At 32.3% G+C, this 23613-nt stretch overlaps 1 protein-coding gene across 1 annotated transcript in view; it reads left to right on the top strand.

Moving 5' to 3' along the window:
* The first annotated feature begins 10933 nt into the window (after window positions 1–10933).
* LOC126885966 (organic cation transporter protein) overlaps window positions 10934–23613 on the top strand; it is a 194016-nt gene continuing 181336 nt past the window's right edge. Inside the window, exon 1 of the mRNA XM_050652804.1 lies at window positions 10934–11126. Within this exon, the coding sequence (XP_050508761.1) occupies window positions 11075–11126 (52 nt within the window). The 5' untranslated portion in view covers window positions 10934–11074. The remainder of the gene's footprint in view (window positions 11127–23613) is intronic.

Below are 23613 nucleotides of genomic sequence, written 5' to 3'. Positions count from 1 at the left end.
TATTATTTTCGTTCGGTTTCATGGTGATTGCTATAACTCTTATGCACTGAGGCTGAAAAACATTTGAGTCGTTTGCATTCACGGAAAAACTTTGAGAGAACTATTTCAGCAGCAAATATTTCTTGGGGATTTTTTGTCCGGAATTGTTTGTGAGGATATTTTGTCCAAAATAATTTGTGGGGATTATTGGTCCGGGATTTTTGTTGGGATTTTTTGTCCGGGGATTTTTTTGTGGGGATTTTTTGTCCGGGGGTTATTTGTCCGGGATTATTTGTCTGGGGATTTTTTGTCCAGGGATAATTTGTGGGGATTTTTTGTTCGGGATTATTTGTCCGAACCCCCAATTCTCGTATTGGTAAGAATTGCCCCTTTAAGTAAATAATACTGACAGTTTCAATTCATTTTGAAAAATTTGTACCAAATATAGTTATTTATGTACCAAGTCAGTAAAGTGACTCTTTATCGAACGGGTCTGATATTATGAGCAGAGCGAGTGTTAGCGAGCGAGGCGAGTAACAGAAGAGTTCGATAAACAGTCTTTACTGACGTGGTGCATACAAAATTTTATCGCCAATCATAAAAAACATTAACACTTACTTAATTACGCCCTTCTAATGAAAAAAGAGTGTGTGTATTTTTTACGCACGTTAGACGTTATACTTCTATTATTATGATTTCATTGAAATAAATATATTTTAAACAGTTTTATCGTATTCTTATTTAAATAATACACTAATTTTAATACTTAAAGTAAAATACCAAAAATTAAAAATACCGTTAATAGTTACGTCATTTTGTATGAAGTGTAACCTCCCGCAGCAAAGTTGCTTTTCCCGTGATGAATAGTAGAAAATCTAAATAAATATATTTGCTAACAAATTATCCGTAGGTACCTACAAACCTACATATCTATCACCGTCCTATATATAATCGAATTAACAAAAACACTATTTCATACTATATTCGCATTAATACGAAACTTAAAAGATTTAAGAATTCTTTTACTTTTACACGAAATAAAAATTTCTTATGACAGTAATGACAGAAGGCTCTTGCATAATGGCCGATTTCGATGTTTAATCGATAGTTGTTAGGTATCAATATTGAATACCTAATTACTAAATCTGTAAAGTTTTGATTTATGTTTTATAAATATAATTGCAAAATACTACAGAATTTCATTTTCTGGCATAAATTTAATTAATAATAACGTAAATGTTGTACAATATTTTTAATGTTGTTCTGAAGCTATTTCCTTGTGGCATTTTTATAATCAACTATTTTTAATGGGAATAAGCCACAATTTTACCAAAAAAATGATTTTATTAACGTTTCGAAGCCCAAATCGGGTTTCGTTGTCAAAATACAAAATACTACTAAAATAAACAAAAATGTTGTTGCTAAGTAAAAAAATTCTTCTAATAATTTATTTAATCTGACTCATTTATATTGGCAATTCAGACGTATATTATACATTTTAAAGTAGAAGACTTTAAAATGATATCGCCAATATTTATGAGTTGCGTTCCTGGGACGACTTTACTAAAAGATAGTTCATTCGATTACATGAAATCAATCCCAACTCAAGAATATCCGTCACAAAAAAATCATATCATGTGATCTGTCTTTCAAAAGACAACCAAATGCAACGATGACAGTAAAATTCTCGCGTTAGAGATTCCATTAGTAAATCACTAGGGAAAACCAGGAAAAAAACCTCGTGATACTATCCCGACATCGTAAGTATATGGTCTTACATTTAATTTACTTTCAAAAAACTAATACCAAATTCTGACTTTAATATGTTTTAATTATAAATAATATTAATATACATAGATATACAATAAGTAACACTAAAATATAAAATTTGTACTAACTCGATATGTTATTGACTTACTAATCGTGGTATTTTCTTTTTATTGACTTCCTCTTTCAGTATGGGTAACCACATCCTACTGCATTCTACCGAGGAATTTGCGACACAATTGGTTTCATTTAGCATAATTAGAGCCGCTTCTTTGATTTTTTTTTCTTTTTACTATCTGATTCCTTCATCTTATATTAAATAATTCTATCATCAGTCTTATATTAAAAATAGAGAATTTTATAGATCTCAAATATGTCAGCACGCATGGGATAATGAACATAGAGTTCAGTGGAGAGATTCAAGTATAGTCCTGAAAGAATCAGATAGTAAAAAGAGAAAAATTAAAGAAGCGGCTCTAATTATGCTAAATGAAACCAATTGTGTCGCAAATTCCTCGGTAGAATGCAGTAGGATGTGGTTACCCATACTGAAAAATGAAGTCAATAGAAAGACAATACCACGATTAGTAAGTCAATATCATATCGAGTTAGTACAAATTTTATATTTTAGTATTACTTATTGTATATCTATGTATTATTAATATTATTTATAATTTAAACATATTAAAGTCAGAATTTGGTATTAGTTTTTTGAAAGTAAATTAAATGTAAGACCAAATACTTACGATGTCGGGATAGTATCACGAGGTTTTTTTCCTGGTTTTCCCTCGTGATTTACTATGGAATCTCTAACGCGAGAATTTTACTGTCATCGTTGCATTTGGTTGTCTTTTTAAAGACAGATCACATGCTATTTTTTTTACGGATATTCTTGAGTTGGGATTGATTGCATGTAATCGAATGAACTATCTTTTAGTAAAGTCGTCCCAGGAACGCAACTCATAAATATTGGCGATATCATTTTAAAGTCTTCTACTTTAAAATGTATAATAATAATATACGTCTGAATTGCCAATATAAATGAGTCAGATTAAATAAATTTTTAGAAGATTTTTTTTTACTTAGCAACAACACTTTTGTTTATTTTAGTAGTATCTTGTATTTTGACAACGAAACCCGATTTGGGCTTCGAAACGTTAATAAAATCTTTTTTTTTTGGTAAAATTGTGGCTTATTCCCATTTAATATTTTTAATAATTTAATTAAATAAATTTTAAGTTCACTCAAATAAATAATCGATTACTGCCATCGACCACTTACATTCAATCTCAGTTAATTTGATTAATCGCGGCAGGTAAAGTAAAATTCTTCTTTCAGTACAATAAAGTGTTACTTTACTGCCGCAAATGGCAGCAAATGAGTACAATATTGAATGACTTTATAGTGACGGTTGGCGATAAACCATATTATCTAAACGTTATGGTCCATAAATCTATATTTTAACCTGAAATAAATATTTAACTTATCAACGTCTCAACGTTTCGGTGATATTGGAACTAGGCAAACCATCAAAACTGTACAAAAATATTTACGGAGGTATTTCTACAATCTTATCTGTTTACAACTAAGTAATCAGGGTCTTTGTAAACCGTGACAGGCGACATTTTAAAAACCTTTCTGTTATAACACCGGAAACGACAGATTGGCGTCTGTCGCATCGATATACAATTAATTCTCTTCATAAATATTTCCATTATAAACATCTTCAGATAATTATAATAGATTTGTTGGAAAACTGGTTAATTTTGGCATTTCAGTTTTATGCTTTCTTATAGAAATAACTGAATTTCATAAAATAATGATCAAACGATAGAAACAAGGGCCCAGGATAGAAATACATAGCAAGAAATGCGTTTGTAAAAACGAAAACAATTATTATCTGCAATAAAGAACTGATTAGAAGTACTAGTTGAACTTCTGATATGCTACGTGGTTTCGATACTACAATGTGTTCTTGAAAGCTGGACACTGAAAAAAGAATACATAAATAAGCTACAGTCATTTGAAATGTATTGTTACAGTAGGCTATTGATTATGTTCAAAATAAGAGAGCTAAAAGGAACTACAACGTTAACGGGATTTTATTGTCTTATATGGTCAATGGACCTCTAAATTTGAAAAAACCGCGGAGTGCTACCATTTAAATGGGTGCGTTTTTGAGAAAGGAGTGAATTAGTCCCTAGGCACAGGGTGAATTAGAGTGAGTTCTATTAGACTAAGAGCCGCTATAGGTGAAATTTCTTAATCATTTTAGGCACGACGGGACCCTATAACTTAAATAGTAGAACCTAAAATAAAACGTTTGAGCACTGTGCCGTCACTTTTCAGTGGCACATGCGTCTACAGTGGCGCATCAAACTTTCCACTTATGGACGGGATACATAAATTAAAAAATAATCTCCCTCATTACCAGAATTTAATTTTTTTCATTTTTTTAAGTTCTATGTGATTAAGACATAAGATTCATCGTAATTTTAACCCACCACCCCCTTCTCCCTGCTCCCACCATCAAAAACTTTATTTTTCGATTTTATTTTTTTTTTGTGGGACGCAATAAATTTTACAATTTCAAAAAATTCACAAGCATAGTTAAGGCTTTTATAAAACACGTCTATTTTTTATAGACCTGTAGGTTGAGTGTACATAACCTCAAAAAATTTTTACACGTCGCCAGATTGCCAGACAACCGATGGACAAAACGTATTGTCGAGCGGAGGCCGCGAGAAGAAGCACTACGGAGCAGAGGACGCCCACTAATCAGATGGGCCGATGATTTGAAGCATGTTATTGGTAACTGGATGCAAGCCGCACAAAATAGAGATAAATGGAAAGAGCTAAGGGAGACATATGTCCAGCAGTGGACGCGTACGGGTTGATGATGATGATGATGATGATGATCAACTCAGATAGCGCAGGTAATGACAACTTTCCTTCGAACGGACCAATCACAGGGAAGCATCCTTGTAGGCCGCGCAGTATAGACATCCATGTAAAACAAACTCATTTTATTTTTAAATGCATCGATGTAAACCTCCTGGATGGCATCGCGCTAAACCTCCACCGCGACTTACCTGCTCTGTTCTCTTCCATTCACTACAATGTGTTTGTTTTACATGGATATCGACATCGACCGCGATCTTCACCTCCACCTCCAACCGCGACCCACTTGTTCTGTTATTACCCTTAGGGTGGAGGTGGAGGTGGAGGTCGCGGTTGATGTCGATATCCATGTAAAACAAACACATTGTAGTGAATGGAAGAGAACAGAGCAGGTAAGTCCCGGTGGAGGTTTAGCGCGATGCCATTCAGGAGGTTTACATCGATGCTTTTTAAAATAAAAATAGTTTGTTTTACATAATTGTCTACTGCGCGGCCTACAAGGATGCGTCCCTGTGATTCGTCCGTTCGAAGCCAAGTTGTCATTACCTGCGCTATCTGAGTTGATATTTTTATATAATCCCTTTTTCAAGTTATACTTCTTTACGATCGAGGGTGAAATTTTATACTTCCCTGGCGCATGCGCAGACAGATAGTATGTAGTTCGTTGCTAATCTTTCAAAGTATGTATGTATCAGCGCAAATAAGTCATTAAAAGAATATATTAGTGTTTTTAGTAAATGTATTATTTATTATAATTTTTGTGTCTTTGGATTTGTCTTCCTCGGGAATAAAATATTTTATAATAATAGTAAGTATATTTACTTTAAATGTTAAAGTATTTTTATACCTCACTTGGTCTAATAAATTTGTCAGTATGTATGAGAAATCTTGTAAGCTGTCAAAGCAAAGGGAGTTTAGCTCGGTGGTAGCGCGTTCGACCGGAGATCGAGAGGTCCCTGGTTCAAATCCGTGTGTTATCTAACTTTTTTTTATTTTAGTATTGTTTTAATAAAAATTTTTGGAAAGTAATAAGTAAAAATTAGTTTCATCTTTAAATACAAATAACCTGTTGAAAGTATATTTATTTCATTGAAATCATATAATAGAAGTATAACTTCTTACGTGCGTACAAAGTACACACACATTCTTTTTTTGTATTCAATTTATTTTTGAATTTCTAAAGTAATTAAATTCAGTAAATTTTTTAAATATGAAGGAGGATCTGATTATCATTTCATTACTATCATCACTTGACTGACACAACATCGCAAAAGCACAGTCTTTTTGTCATTCAAATTTCATTAAACTACTTCACTTGATAGTGATTCTAGCTCGACTGACAGCGCAGGTGACCTCCTTGCTACGTGCTATCGACATCGACTGTGGCTTAACTAGTAGCATCCACCGCGACCTACACCTCCACCTCGACCTACTTGTTCTGTTCTTACCCTAAAGATAGGCTCGGAAAAAGAAGATAAGATCCTTAAGAAACACAGTTCCTAGTTCAGACTTACACAGTTCTGAGACACACACTGGTGTCTATTTAATATCATCCAAAGTAGATCGAGCATATTAGTTGTTATAATTTATAATATACAGTGTGTCAAAGCCAAATGGAATAAATTCATTATTTCGTGAATGAGCGATTTTGGAAATAAATCCCGAAGCAGGTCGATTTTTATTTGTAAATTATGATTTTCTGACATATACAGCGTGTCTACTTGAGTTGGAAACATATGGGAAACTTTTTTATTATTAATTTTACGAAAAAAAGTTATTCTTTATAAAAAGTTCTGCATGTCCCAAAACCTAAGATTCAATCATCAGATATCAAATTTTCTGAATATTATACGAGGTATGTCAAAAAATATGAACTTCGTTCAAGAGTAAAGTACCTTTATTTCTCTCAATATCGAAAATGCTTATTCTGAAAAGTTGTTTGGAAATAAAAACTAAGCTCAAATATGCAATTACATGCTTGTAATTGGAAAAAAATATTTTCCAAATTTTTCTCAAATTTATTGATACTAACTTCGTTTTGATTCATTACACATACGATAACTCTTTTATTATTACTTTTACGAAAAAAAGGTATTCTTTATAAAAAGCTCTGTAGGTCATAAGGCCGAAGATGCAACCAACAGATATCACATTTTATTAATTTTATACGAGTTATGTCAAAAAATATGAATTTCACTCAAGAGTAAAGTACCTTTATTTTTCACAATATTGAAAACAGTTATTAAAAAAGTTGTTTAGAACTAAAAACTATGTGTCAATATGCAATTACATCCTTCTAATTGAAATACTGTGAAATATAAAGGTGCTATAATATTGAGCGAATTTCATATTTTTTGACACACCTCGTATAAAATTAATAAAAGTTGATATATCATGGTTGTGTCTTAGATTTTAGACCATGCAAAGCTTTTTACGAAGAATAACTTTTTTTCGTAAAATGAATAATAAACGAGTTATCATATTTGTAATAATTAAAAACAATGTTGGGTATCCTTAAATTTGAGAAAAAATTTTTTTTTCAATAAGAAGCATGTAATTGCATATTTGATCTTAGTTTTTAATTCCAAACAACTTTTTATCATAAGAATTTTCGATATTGAGAGAAATAAAGGTACTTTACCCTTGACCGAAATTCATATTTTTTGACATACCTCGTATAATATTCAGAAAATTTGATATCTGATGATTGAATCTTAGGTTTTGGGGCATGCAGAACTTTTTATAAAGAATAACTTTTTTTCGTAAAATTAATAATAAAAAAGTTTCCCATATGTTTCCAACTCAAGTAGACACGCTGTATAAATATCAAACTAGTAGTGACATCATCCGCCTGGGCGTGATGACGTAATCTATAATTTTTTTAAAAAGAGAATAGGGGTCGCGTGTTAGCTCATTTGAAAAGCAATTCAATTCTCTATTCAGAAATATAATATTAACATAAACATTAACTAAGATAATTATACAGAGTGTCGAAAAAAAATTCAAATCAAATTGACAACATTGAGACAATAACTATTTAGATGGGAAATAAGCCACAATTAAATTGAAAAAATAATTTTATTAACGTTTCGAAGCCCAAATCGGGGTTCGTTGATTTTCAATTCAAAAACCCAAATCAACGAAACCCGCTTTGGGCTTCGAAACGTTAATAAAATTATTTTTTCAATTTAATTGTGGCTTATTTCCCATCTAAATAGTTAATCATAAAAACGCCACAAGGAAATAGCTTCAGAACAACATTGAGACAATAAAATTATACATACCTACTAAAATCACAATAAAGATGCAATAGAATTAAACAAACCAAGACACGTTGCATGTTACGAGGAGCACTCCCGAATTATGATTTACAATGAATAAACTTTGTAAATCATAATTGGGATTTACTTACATTGTAAATCATGAATTGGGAGTGCTCCTTATAACATTCATCGTGTCTTGCTTTGTTTATTTCTAGTCTTCTAGTGCATTTTTATTGTGATTTTTGTATAGGACATTTCGTTGGGTATTATCAGCTGTGCCATAAAAACTAATAGGTCTGGATCCCGAGTATGAAAAAAAAGTTGATTAATAGCAAGCTGAAAATTTGTTAATAGCTTAAGGGTGTCTAGTCGGAAAAACTTTGATGTATGGAAATACTGGAACGGGGGAATTTTTAATTGTGGAACAGGTTTGGAACAGACCACGAAAACGTCCCATGTATTTTGTTGGACAGAACTTCCAATTGATTTGTTACCCTTTCAATAAACTCTCATGCAAAAATCAGACAGCTATTTGTCACCTGTCATAATTCCTGTCATTTGACATGTTCTACGTGTTCCACTCATTAAAATGCCTAGTTGGTGATAAATAGCAGTCTGATTTTTGCAGGACAGTTTAATGAAAGGGTAACAAATTAATTGGAAGTTCTGCCTGACAAAATACTTGGGACGTTTTCGTAGTCTGACGTTCCAAATTTTTAACCTGTTCCACAATTTAAACTTCCCCTGTTCCAGTGTTTCCATACATTAAAGTTTGTCCGACTAGACACCCTTAAGCTATTATAAAATTTTCAGCTTGCTATTAACAAACTTTTTTTCATACGCGGGATCCAGACCTATAAACGAAACATGATTTTTAATATTTTTAATATTAAATATTATTTTTAATATTTTCAATATTATTAAATATTATTTTTAATATTTTTAATATATGTACCTACCTTATTTATTTTAATTTCAAATAGGTTTAAAGTGCGTCCGTGGAATTTATTAATAAGATTTGCTTACTCATTTGGTTACTTTGGTTAGGACAATTTTAAAGTGCTAAACATAAAATAATAGCTTTTACAGGAGATAATAAGAAACATAAACATATTGGAATGTACCGTTTGTTTATTAACATTTACGTATAATAACATGTTTTACTATGGCTTCACAGAGCGAATGGAGCAAAAAAACTAACAAAGAAAAACCAAATAAAAAAAAAGAAACCAAAATGAGAAACAAAAGAAAAGGGAAGGCCGGGGAAGACTGGATGGACCAAATCCAAAAAAGACATGAATAGAGATATGAAGGGATATGAAGAACCTGGCCACCAATAGAAGTGCATGGAACAAATAGATATAAATGAAGAATAGAGAATAAAGAATAGAATAAATAATATAATAGAATAAAGATAAGAGTCGGAACTCTACATCCGACGCCCTGAAGGGCACTGAGGATTATGAGAAAGTAGAGGAAGTTTCAGTTTTATTGGAATCTTTCTGTCACATAACTCTCTTCCTTCTATTTAATCTATTTCGCCATAACCATTGATTAATAACTACCTACACACTACCTAACTGTATTACTTCATCTCCATCTATTTCCCCATTACTTTGTAATTAAATAGATAATTTATTATAAGTATAATTAATAATTATTATAATCAAATAATTCATCATCATTCTCTTTGCCTTATCCCTATGCGGGGTCGGCTTCCCTAATTGCATTTCTCCACACAATTCTGTCTTGGGTCATATCAATGTTAATCCCCTTTACCAACATGTCCTGCCTTATCGTCTCCCTCCAGGTCTTCTTTGGTCTCCCTCTCCTACTCCTTCCAGGAATCTGCACTTCAGCTATTCTTCGTATTGGGTGATTAACGTCTCTACGTTGAACATGACCAAACCATCTTAACCTATGCTCTCTCCTTTTGGCATCAATTAGTGCCACACCTGGACTTCCCCTAATATACTTATTTCTAATTTTATCCTTCTTTGTCACTCCACTCATCCATCTAAGCATTCTCATTTCAGCCACATGCATTCGTTGTTTCTCTTTCTTTTTCACTGCCCAACATTCAGTTCCGTACATCATAGCCTTATGGCTGTTTTATAGAATTTTCCGTTCAGTTTCATTGGAATTTTTCTGTCACACAACACACCACTCACTTCTTTCCGATTCATCCATCCAGCCCTAATTCTACTGCATGCATCTCCATTTATTTCTCCATTACTCTGTAATACCGATCCTAGATAGGTACTTAAAACTATTGCTTTTCACAATCATTTCACCATCCAAAGATACCATTTTATTTGTAGTAACTCCATCTTTAAATGAACATTCCAAATATTCTGTTTTTGTCCTACTAAGTTTTAAACCTTTTTCCTCCAGAGCTTGTCTCCACTGTTAAGAGTTTTTGTTTCAAGTCTCTTTCACTATTTCCTATTAACACTACATCATCAGCATACATTAGGCACCATGGAATGCTACCCTGTAGTTTCGCTGTTATCTGGTCCAAAACTAATGAGCATAAATAAGGACTAAGCACCGAGCCTTGGTGCAATCCTACTTTCACCTGAAATTTATCCGTCTTTCCCACACCTGTCCTAACACTACTCGTTACTCCCTCATACATATCTCTCACAATCTTTACATATTCGCCAAGGACTCCTTTCTTATTGAGTGCCCACCACAGAATCTCTCGAGGAACTGTATCGTATGCTTTCCCAAGATCAATGAATACCATATGAGCGTTGGTCTCTTTATTCCTGTATTTTTCCATCAGTTGCCTTACAATGAAAATTGTATCTGTTGTTGATCTGCCCTGCATAAAGCCAAATTGATTATCGGATATTTCGGTTTCTTCACGTATCCGTAGCATAATCCGTATTATAATCAAATAATTAATAATTAAATAACAGTATCAGTAATAAAATCAACGAAAACTGTTTAAAAAAAAATTCAAAAGCAAGGAATATTTCTGTATAGATCTGACAACGTCGCTTTAATAACAAAACTCACGAAACTGGAAACAGAATTTCAAATGTTGCGGGTTCATACGGTGTGAAAGGTTCCTATTTTTGCGGTTAGTGCCGGCTAAATTCCGAAAAAGTTCTTTTAGTGAATAAACGTGACTGAAATCTCCCAATTTTCCAAGGAATATGAAAAAACTAGACGGCCCTTATGATCTGGAGTCCCTAATGGGAACATTGGGTAATGTATTTACATACCTTAATACCTTTCTCCTATAATTTGTGAATCAAATATTTGGCTCGTTTATCACAGTCTATTTTGCGTGAACTTTACCTTGAAAATTAATTATTCCCAGGAAGCCTTTACGCTATAGCATTGTTTTTGTGACGAAAGTGTAGTTCAAAATTAACATGTGTGTTGTTTTGATTAAGTTGTTCAGACACGCTTTTAAATGATATTACAATAAGGTGTTTATTTTCTAACTATGTATGTAAGCAAAAATTAGAAGTAGTTGAAGATTTTTACATCACCTTCAATCACTAATTTAGACCACATTTTATTCATACTAAGTGAAAGTAATGGTGCAATTTTTTGTTTAACAAGGTACATGCCATACCTTATATTGTTATATTATTGTTAACATTTTACCTATTATAAAATTAATTCTTTGTAATTTGACGTTTGAAAATATTATGTGAATTTTTTTCCAAACGTTTTTGCATAAAGAACACAATATACAGCAGATCTTACATCAATTTCCTGTGTTGATAGTTTCTTGAAACATATAGGAATCCTTGAAGTTATATTTCTATTTTAATCACTTGTAGACCTGGATCCCTCGTACCAAAAAGAGTTGATTAATGCAAGCTGAAAATTTGTTAATAGCTTAACGGTGTCTAGTCGGACAAACTTTCATGTACGGGAACACTGGAACAGGGGAAGTTTTAATTGTGGAACTGTTTAAAAACTTGGAACGTCAGATTACGAAAACGTCCCATGTATTTTGTCGGACAGAAGATCCAATTGATTTGTTACCCGCCCAGTCATTAAACTATCATGTAAAAATCAGACTGATATTACTAACCAACATGATTCCTGACATGTTCTTCGTGTTCCACTCATTAAAATGTCCAGTTGGTGATAAACACCAGTCTGATTTTTGCATGAGAGTTTAATGAAATGGTAACAAATCAATTGGAAGTTCTGTCCGACAAAATACATGGAACGTTTTTGTAGTCTGGCGTTCCAAATTTTTAAACTGTTCCACAATTAAAACTTCCCCTGTTCCAGTGTTTCTATACATCAAAGGTTGTCCGACTAGACACCGTTAAGCTATTAACAAATTTTCAGCTTGCTATTATTCAACTTTTTTTTGGTACGCGGGATCCAGGTCTATTGATTTTGCGCTAATTTTTTCTACCAATAGCTACGCAATTTTGTGATTATCTCCATTACTTACTGTAATATACCTATACTAAATTTACGATCAAGATGCAGTAGAAATAAAGAAACCAAGACACGTTAAATGCTACTAGGAGCACTCCCGAATCATAATTTACAATGTATTATGTATTGTTGTGATCTGCTTTCTATTACTTTGATATTAATTATTATTTATTTGATTAATTATTTAATTGTCACAAATCATACATAAAACTAATAAAATTAATAAAAATTAATAAAAAAATCTCAGGGTGCCTTTTTATAAATATAAAAAAAATGTCTAAATTATCTTATGTTATACTTATCTTCTCTCGTGGTTTCAGTATCTCTTAGTTGATCCTTATCGGGATAAAATAGGAAAAGGAAATAAATAGAAAAATCATAAATAAAAACATACAATTACCTTTATTATCAAAAGCAATGTTCTGTAAATTTATCAATTAAATTCTGTGGGCATAACTGTCCATAAGAAAAATTTACCATATAAATTACATACAGTCGGAAAAATGAAAGAATACCCATGAACGAACATATAAAACACGCTGTATTTTTCTGTCAACATGCCACACAAAAAATTGGACAGCGCAAGTACATGTAATAATTATTATTACATGTACTTGCGCTGTGCAACTTTCTTTGTGACACGGTGACAGGAAAATACAGCGTGTTTTATATGTTCGTTCATGGGTATTCTTTCATTTGTCCGACTGTAATGTAATTCAAACAAATATTTATCGCTTTGTTCTTGATACCATTAATAAAAAACAAGTTAAACAAACAAATTTGGTATTCGCAAATTACTTATACTTCCTATTAAATTTTTGAAATGTTGGAATCTTAAATGCATATGCTTTTACGTAAAAATTTTAACTTCTGATTATAAAGAAAATCTATCACATAGGTTATTGACTGACCTTTTTGATTCACACACAATGATGTCTCCTCTTGACCCAAACAGCTCCTCATTGTTGATTATGTTAGGCTACCAATCAAAGCCCTCTCCGTTCTCAGCAAACAATCCAGCAGGATACCAGCAACTATTTCTCCAAAACACAAGCCAGGCCTCTCTTTGCCAGTACTCGTTCAATAAACTCCAAAACTCTCTCCTCTCTTTCTCTCAACAATAATCTCCTGAGACCCAAGTATCTTTTTTACTTGGTGTCACAAATAATTTTAATAACGATAATTCTTGTAACTTACTCTCTTGGACTTTACAGAATCAAAGAGGTATTTCTTCTCGATTTGATTTGTCTCTCGTTCCACTTTCAGCTACTCTCACTATCAAAAAACAACCACTAGTACTTGCTTCTGAACTACTCACGAAAACTTTTGACTGCTCTTCTCGAATGCCGGTAACACAATGCTCTTTTCTTTTCCAAACTGTCTTAACATTCAAACAAAACTTTCCCCATTCCAAATTTCCAAGCCAATCAGAAACATTTCTCTCTCCCCATTCTTTTTTTCATTCGAAAACCCACTCATACTAATTACTTTCGGGAAATTCTACAATATTTACTCGGGTTTAAACAAAAAGGTTAAAATTCCAAACTTTCTTTACCTTAATTTTCTAAGAACGAATTACCTATGGCTTCTATCTTTCCCGTAATAAACAATCGGTTTAAAATACTAATCCTAAATAACTTTCACTTCACTTTTATTTACAAAAATGTTTTTAATATTCTTCATGGAAAAATTCATTAAGGAGAAACCATTTTGCGTTGAAAGCTAACTTCTAATAAATATTTACAAATCAATATACAGGGTGTATCAAATTTATGTGCCCGCGTTATATTAAAAAAATTAAAATTTTTATTCTATCTTTGATTGATAAATTGAAACACAATGGAGATACATTTGTAAATCCCAAATCATGATTTCCAAAGTTTATACATTGTAAATTATGATTCGGGAGTGCTCCTAGTATCATTTAACGTGTCTTGGTTTGTTTATTTCTACTGCATCTTGATTGTAAATATAGTATAGGTACATTTCTTTTGAATATTATTACTTCTTGTTTGAATTCAAATTCTATATTCCATAGCGTTAATATCAATGTCATCCTCAATTGGGTTGGTTAGTTGTCACTTCTACTTTTATTGTAACTATTGTTCTGGTATACATATGTATATATTTTCGGTCGTTTTGATTATTCTTAGACTTAGAGGTAACTATCTTGCATCCAAAAAGTGGATACCGTTCTTTAATTTGATCTTGTCAAATGCCTTCTTCAGGTTTACGAAACATAAATATGCCGGTTTATTGTATTCTAGGGGATTCTTCTTGCACTTAGGTATATTTGTAGCTCAACAGGCCTTAAAGGCCCTAGGCTTGGAATTTCTCCACGGTTTTCTTCCATTTTCTCCTGTCCATGGCCGCCGTTCTCCAATTTGTTATCCCGATTGTTTCCAGCTCTTCCTTACACGCTTCTAACCACTTTTTTCTTCGTCGTCCTCTTCTCCTGTCCATGGCCGCAGTTCTCCAAATTGTTATCCCGATTGTTTCCATGTTACCAGAGAACGACAGTTCTCGCCAGTGGCGCACACCTACACCCCCTATACGCAACACTATATATACACGAAATATTCGATTTTCTAAATCTGACTGAATTGAAAATTGGGCCAACTCCCATCTTAAAGTTCAGGAAAAGACTCGCCCATTCATATGTCAACCATCCATTTTGGTCCAAGGGTGTGGATTTTACGGCCCTTCCTATTTAGGGTCTGTTTTTCGTTCTCGTCCCCAAAACTCCCAAAATCTTCGAAAATTTAACTCCGACCTTTGCGGCTTCTAATAGAAGCGATCATTACCTTTCCAACGCATGTTTAATTTTAAAAATCGGTTATACCGTTCAAAAGTTACCGAGCTTAGAAATATGAGTCAATTTTTATTTAAAAAAAGGGAAACTGTTTGTGGATATGTATGTATGTATGTGTGTGGAAAAGTTAAACCGATCTGAATTTTTTTTCTGTGTTTGAAGAGGGGGTGAGGGCCGATTCAGAACCGGTGTAGTTTGTGAGTTTTGACTACCCATAAGCCAGCTATAGGACTTGGTAGGTACAAAACGGCATATTTTTTGGCGGTATATATCTTCGGTTCAAGAAGAGACAAGAGAACAGTAGATACACCAAATCAATAGCGTTGAGTTAAGCTTTCAAATGGTGTCTAAGCTGTCAGGATCAGACATACACACGGCTCAGTATAGCCGAAAAACTGAAAAACTAAACTTTGAAAATTTTGGTTTTTCGACAATTACTCAAAATTTCAACCTACGAATTACGCCAATAACTGAGCGTTTGTACAAGGATTCTAGACGAATCTAACAGTATATACCTTATATCCGGGAAAATTCGAATTTTTAAGTTATAGGCTTCATAAGTATGATCAAATCTATTTCTTATGGGAAAAACGGTTTTTCAAGCTCAATAATTCCTGTAATAACTTCAGTTAGTATACTTGACCTTAGATTAATAAGATACTACTTGTCAATACGTTTCAAACTCATGTTTAGTGAATAAAATCGGTTAAGCCGTTTTTAAGCCAATTAACGATTATTCCCTAAATGGTTTATGTAGTTGTAGTGATTACGACGCTAATTTGATCTGGCAACGGGCAATACGAGTTCATTTACCGGCCATCCCAATATTTTTTTCAATCTATTTCGAATAGAAAAAAAATCTAGTGTACATTCGATGGACTAGATCATTTGGGAGATAATGCGACAAAGGCGACCATTTATATAGCTTAATGTGTAATCGAGAAACATTGCATTCAACTTTATACATTTAATTTATAAATAACTTTGAAAAAATCATGATACAAGAATAAAAAACCGCTAAACGCCGTAAAAATGAGTGGCGGATACAATATTCCAGCTACAAAAAATCTGATATGAATATTACGTGGTAGTCCATTCATTAACGGTAAAATATTGCAAAACCTTTAAATTTTAAAGAACCGCTGGGATTGACATGAAATTTGGCATACACACAGCTAACAAGTCAAAGAAAAAAAGTGATATTGTGCCGATATGTGCTTTTGCCCTGGGGGTGGTTTTCACCCCCTCTTGGGGGTTAAAAAATATTCGTCCAAACAAAGTCAGGAAATGGGTAAACTGGCTAATTTAAAGTAACTTTTGTTCTATAGAGTTTTTTCACTAAGTCAATACTTTTCGAGTTATTTGGCAGTGAATATGTTCATTTTTTTCAACAAAATAACCACGCTTTTAGACGGTTTTTCGCAAATAACTCAAATTGTAAGTATTTTGTCGATAAAGCATTTTTAGCAAAAATATAGCCTATAAAAAATTTAAAAAAATAGTGAATACATCACGTTTTTTTATTTAGTAGAAGCAAAGTTATAGCTAATGAAATATAGGTTCATATTCGTCAAATTCCAAGTGGAATACTTTAACGTGAAATAACCAAAAATGAAGCACATTTCGGGGAAAACTCATTTAAACTTATAAAGTGTTTAAAAAAAGCTTCATATTTGTTTTATAAAAAAAATTTCTAGCATCAAAATTAAACAAGTTACGCTCAAAATAAAGTTAGTCCCTTTTGGTTTTGGTAAAAAAATCGAGAAAATCACCCCCTAATTAGTATCTTAAATGAACTTAATCGTAACGACTTCACAAGTTTCTTGACTCGTGTATATATTGTTTATATGATCTGTAAGTTTCATCGGTTCAAAGTCCTTATTATTGAAACGGCTGTAGTTAAAAGGGGTTGAACGAGTCACTGATCACGAATGTATGCAAATTTAGAAACACCAAATCTTGATCAATTTTTGTCTAACAGAAAAACAAGAAAATACATGATATTCAGAAAAGCAAATCTGACTTTTTTTGTATTTCGAGACTTTTGGTATCTCTAACAATTTTTAAGTTATTTTGAAAAAAAGCATATTTTTCAAAATTTAAATTTTTAAAAATTTTACTTTGAAACCAAATTTTTTCAAAAATAAACACTTTGAATCGATGAAACTTACAGATCATATAAACACAATATAAGTAAAATAATTTATGGAGCGGCAACGATTAAATTCATTTAAGTTGTTAATTAGGGGGTGGTCTTCCAGATTTTTTTTTTGCAAAAACAAAAGGGACCAACTTTATTTTGAGCGTAACTTGCTTAAATTTAATGCTAGAAACTTTTCGTAAAAACAGAAATAAAGCTTTTTTAAACACTTTAAAAAAGTTAAAATGGGTTTTCCCCAAAAAGTGCTTAATTTTTTGGATATTTCACGTCGAAATATTCTATTTGAAATTTGGTGAATATGAATCTATATTTCATTGGCTATAACTCTGGTTCTACGAGATCCAGAGACCATTTTTTTTTACTTTTTTATAGGCTATATTTTTGCTAAGAACTGGTTTTTCGACAAAATACTTACTTTTTGAGTTATTTGCGAAAAACCGTCTAAAAATGTGGTTATTTTGTTGAAAAATGAACATATTCACTCGCAAATAACTCGAAAAGTGTTGACTTGGCGAAAAAGCTCTATAGAACAAAAGTTACTTAAAATTAGTCAGTTTACCCATTTCCGGAGTTGTTTTGGACATATATTTTTTCACCCCCAAGAGGGGGTGAAAGTCACCCCCAAGAGGGGGTGAAAGTCACCCCCAGGGCAAAAGCACACGTCGGCACAATATCACTTTTTTTCTTTGACATGTAAGCTATGCGTTTGCCAAATTTCATGTCAATCCAAGCGGTTCTTTAAAATTTAGAGCAAAAACCGTGAAAGAATGGACTATGGCGTGAAAATGTATTTTCATTTTGATGCAAAACAAAATTCTAGTATTATTTTAAAAGATTTTTTCATAATATTTGCCTAATTTGAAGTAAACGCGCCACAAAAGAGTTTCAAAATTCAAACTGTATCAAAGTTACTCTTTTGTGGCGCGTTTTACTTCAAATTGGGCAAATATTATGAAAAAATCGTTTAAAATAAAACTAGAATTTTGTTTTGCACCAAAATGAAAATACATTTTCGCGTCACGTAATATTCATATCTAATCTTTTGTAGCTGGAATATTGTATGCGCCACTCATTTTTACGGCATTTAGCGGTTTTTTATTCTTGTCTTCCTTATACGCTTCTAACCACTTTTTTCTTGGTCGTCCTCTTCTCCCCTTTCCGTCCCCTCTCAACAACGAGTCCTTTGCCCACATTCCGTCAGCCAATCTCTCAAGATAACATAACGAACTAAGTCTCTCTGCATTGTTCGCCTCCTCCAAAGTCTTCATCGTCTTTTACTCCTCCGAATATCTTCCTTAGGATACTCCGCTCCCAGATATTCAACATATTTTCTTGTTTTTGTTCATGACCCATGTTTCGCTTCCGTAAAAGACTGTGGGCTGGATTACTGTTCGGTATAGTCTCAATTTTGGCCCTCTGGAAATATTTTTTGATCTTAGTAATTTGTGTAGGTCTCCGGTAGTCTCCCTTCCTCTCGAAATTCTGTTTTCAATTTCTTGGCTTTTTTCCCTTTATTTGTTAGAGTTACTCCTAGATACTCAAACCGTCAACTTTTTTTAAGCAATACTCTTTACTCTCATTGTTTGTGGTAGTCTTCAGTGGTGTTTTTTCATATGTCCCATTTCCATATACCTATTATGTACTAGCAGTTCTAGCAGTTATGTAGTATCAGTAAACAGCAGTTTCCCTTCAGTTCTTGCCATTAGCACTACTTGCACTTAGGCACCTCATTATAAAAATATAGCGTCGGTGTATGATCTTCCCGAACTAAAACCTTTTTAGTGTTATACCTAATTTCATGAAGTTTATTTGTTATCACATTGGTTGTTAATTTTAGTGTTGTGTCAAATAGTTTAATATTAATTCCTCTGTATTTTTCCGTGTCCGATTTGTCCCCCTTTTTGAAGAAAGGTATTAGAATGCTCGATCTCCATTTATTGTAGTATTTTTTGTTCCATTCGTTTCAGTAAATCATGTTCCATTTGTTTTGAGAAGTGATTTAGAAGTGTTTAGTGATTATATGACTGTTGTGTTGGTAGTGTTCTGTATTACAAAAAGACTTCCTTCTTTTGCTCACATTTTGTTTTCACTTCCTATCTATACCATTTGGTTTTCTTTTTTGATATGATAGTGTTCGTTACTTTCCTCTCTCCAACTGCTTCTGTTGCTGCGTTAATTACATTATTTTGATTATTTCCAAGATTTCCTCGATTTTATCATTTTTAAATATTTCATTTGCATAAATGTTACCTTGAAAATTAAATATTTCCATGAAGCTTTTACTTACGGTATTGCACATGGCTGTTTTTGTGACGAAAGTGTAGCTAAAAATTAACATGTGTGTTAATTGTTTTGATGCGGTTGTTCCGATAAGCTTTTAAATGATATTACAATAAGGTATGTTTTCTAACTATACTAAATTTACAATCAAGATGCAGTAGAAATAAACAAACCAAGACACGTTGAATGCTACTAGGAGCACTCCCGAATCAAAATTTACAATGTATTAACTTTGGAAATCATGATTTGAGGACAAACTAGTTTGGCCTAGGCCAAACTAGTTTGTCCTAAGCGCGTTAGGATAAACGTTGTCCTATCGCGCTTAGGCCAAACTAGTTTGTCCTAGGAAGAACTAGTTTATCCTGATATAAATACACACACTTCGGGCCAAACTAGTTTGGCCTAGGCCAAATCCAAAATTGGGGGAATTCCCAAATCACGTCCCAATAGGAATGGCAAGAAAAATTATACACCGATATATTGTATATTATCATATTATGATACATATTATCATATGATACATCGACTGAAGATATTGATAGATGCTATAAATCAATATATTCTTGTATACAGGGTGTTTCATTAATAATTGTCCATATAGTAACTGGAGAAACCTTAGCATAAAATACGAAGATTTAACCTAAAACACTTAAATAAAATGTGGTTCCTTACTGAGTTACAGGGTGTTTTATCTAAAAATTTAAAAATTATTTTTGCTCAGCAATTTAAAACTATTTGACGCATCCTTTTCTTATTTGGCAGGAATTATAGGTACTGTACAAACTACTAAATTATGTTAAACAAACGTTTCTGGGTATTACCAGAGGCGTACGACGGGGAAAGTGAATGGTTGACCCTTTCCAAATTCTACGCCACCGGCGGAATTGCTATGTTAATTCAATTTTTGGATTCTCCAATACTTTATATAAAAATAATATACTCTTCATTCGTAACGATAAAGTCATTAGTTTTCGAGATCTTTGAAGTTAAAAATGAAACAATACGGTTATTTTGATTAATGTATTGTGTCGCTTCCTTTTTAATTTCAAATATCTCGAAAACTAATCTTTTTATCGTTACGAATGAAGAGCATATTATTTACATAAAAAGTATTGGAAAATCAAAAAATTACACTAAAATAGCAATTCTGCCAAGTATGATAAGGATACCCCAAATAGTTTTAAAGTACTGGGCACAAATAATTTTTCAATTTTATTAATATAATGAATCATACATAAATTAATCAAAATATCTGTGCCGTTTGATATTTAACTTCAAATATCTCGAAAACTAATGACTTTATCGTTACCAATGAAGAGTATATTATTTACGTAGAAAGTATTAAATAATATAAAAATGGCACTAAAATAGTAATTCCTCCAGTGGCGTAGAATTTGTGGAGGGTCAACCATCCACTATCCCCTGTCGTACGCCTCTGGTAGTAGCTAGAAACGTTTGTTTATAATAATTTAGTAGGGTGTATAGTAATCGCACTTTCTGCTAAGTATGAAAAGGATACGTCGAATAGTTTTAAAATGCTGAGCAAACATAGTCTTTAAATTTCTAGATAAAACACCCTGTAATTCAGTAAGGAACCACATTTTATTTAAGTGTTTTAGGTTAAATCTTCGTATTTTGTGCTAAGGTTTCTCCAGTTACTATATGGACAATTATTAATGAAACACCCTGTATAAAAAATATAAAAAAAATAATATAAAAAAAAATAATATAAAAAATAATAAATAAAAGGATGAGGTTTTCTCCAAAAATTAAAAGAAAAGATACATTTACGAATAAAATCAATTACGAATTAATATTGTTTTCACCAATTTTGAAAAAAATGTGAAAACGAAGAATTATCCACGTCCGTCTGTCCGTCCGTCAGTTTTGTCTTTTAAGTACATAATTTAATTTGTCGAATGCCTGCAAATAAATCTTATTTAACTTTTTATGTATGTCTAATTATTCAAAGCATTCCGTATAATTATAATATAAATAAACACTAGAACCCAAATTTTTCAGAGAACAAAAAAAAAAGAAAATATTAAATGTTTATGGTTTACTTTAAGGCCATCGGTACATAATTCGCAAATATTTTACGGGTGTCCCTACTTTTTCTGTCTTTACACGGCAAATTACGTGTAGTAAAATTCACACTGGTATGGATATGTAAACATTACTAGAACGTCATTCTACTTGACATGTCAAATATTTAAAATTGTCACTGATTGTCACCACTGTCTGACTGACAGTATGCTGACAATATTCTATTCGACTGAGTGCGTTGTATGACAAAGATAGATTTGGAAATATTCTGAAATCCTGAAATCCTGAAAAAACCAATAAATATTTTTGAAAAATCTAAACGCAGAATGAAAGACTATATTATTACCGAGGGCCGAAAGTCCCTTAGAATAAATAAAAAGTTTATTTTGAATGAGATATTTTAAATTAAATATCACACTAAATTTTCTCTTAGTTTTTCACCCCTGTAACTTATTAAAATAAACATTAAAGAAGTTCTCAGGGACTTTCGGCCCTCGCCAATAACGTAATCTTTTATTCTGCGTTTAATTTTTTCAAAAATACTTATTAGTTTTCTCAGGATTCGAAAAAAATGAATCCCCATTTGAATAGCATTGCAGCCGAAAATACGTACCCATCCTCTTAATGAAAGTAAGCAAATTATCGTTTGAATGTTGAACGTACATCGATATACTGAATGCGGTTGGTTTATTATTAAACATTGCTTTATTTTTATATCTCCCAACGCAACGGTTTGTTTTCATTCTAAAAATGTAACAACGTAGTCACTAGACAAAAAAAATTTATTTGCGAAAATAAAATGTCTCAATGGTAGATGCCTTTAATACGTCATTACAGTTGATCCGCAGGATTTTTGCACAAGTATGACATTATTCACGAATTATTTTTTATATTACATACTTATGTCTCTTTCTTAGTCACAGAAACTAAAACGATTATCTTAAGCTGCCAAGTTGTTGATATACAACATCTCGCATTAAACAAAGACAGCCATAGAATAGCCATAGACGATGATCGGTAATTGATTTATCTATTGACATTTGACAATTATAAATTTTGAAAGACTAAGTGAAAACTTTATTTTATAAATTTTGTTTTGACATAAGTTTGTAGCAAATTATTTTCAAATAATGAATGGATTGCATGTGTGAGTCCATACTATTGGTGCTATTGTAGTAAAGAAAGAAAGACGTTCTCACAAACAATTTATTTTACAACTGACGAGCGGTTTCGCTGTAATTTGCACAGCATCCTCAGGTCCCGGTTAAAGTAAAATTAAATGCTACAAACAATAAAAAACCAGAGTTAGTTAAGCAGTCTGGTTTAAATCAAAGAGTTTTAATCATATAAATTGGCTTGATCATTACTCTTTGATTTAAACTAGACTGCTTAACTAACTCTGGTTTTTTATTGTTTATAGCATTTAATTTTACTTTAACCGTGACCTGAGGATGCTGTGCAAATTATAGACAGCGAAACCGGTCGTCAGTTGTAAAATAAATTGTTTGTGAGAACGTCTTTCTTTCTTTACTACAATAAATTATTTTCGTTTGTAAATAAAGACAGTTAAGATTTAATTTCGTTTCGGAGACTACCACCATCTTTTTACAGATGTTTCCATCTCTTGGTCTCATAAGAACAGCCCGTTGTGTGCTCTGAAACTGTGCTTTGAAACTGAAACAGAGCACACCACGAGCTGTTCTGATGAGATCAAGAGCTTGAAACATATACAGGTGTCCCCGAAAATAGTGCGTTCTTTTAAGGTATGGATATAATACACAATGAGAACAAAAAAGTCCTATAACATTTTTTTCTAAAGTTAACCGTTTCCAAAAAAAATTACATTGTTCGCCATATAAGCGAACTTTTATTTTCATAAAATTAACTAAGTTGGCATCACTGTACAAGAACTCTTTGTGATTTAGTTTATTGACACCACAAAAATGTAGGTCAGACAGGTACATCTGCAAAATAATTGTACC

This window comes from Diabrotica virgifera, chromosome 6, assembly GCF_917563875.1.
Source record: "Diabrotica virgifera virgifera chromosome 6, PGI_DIABVI_V3a".
NCBI lineage: Eukaryota > Metazoa > Arthropoda > Insecta > Coleoptera > Chrysomelidae > Diabrotica > Diabrotica virgifera.
Note: the sequence above shows the minus strand (reverse complement) of the source record. Positions and strands in the feature narration are given on the sequence as shown.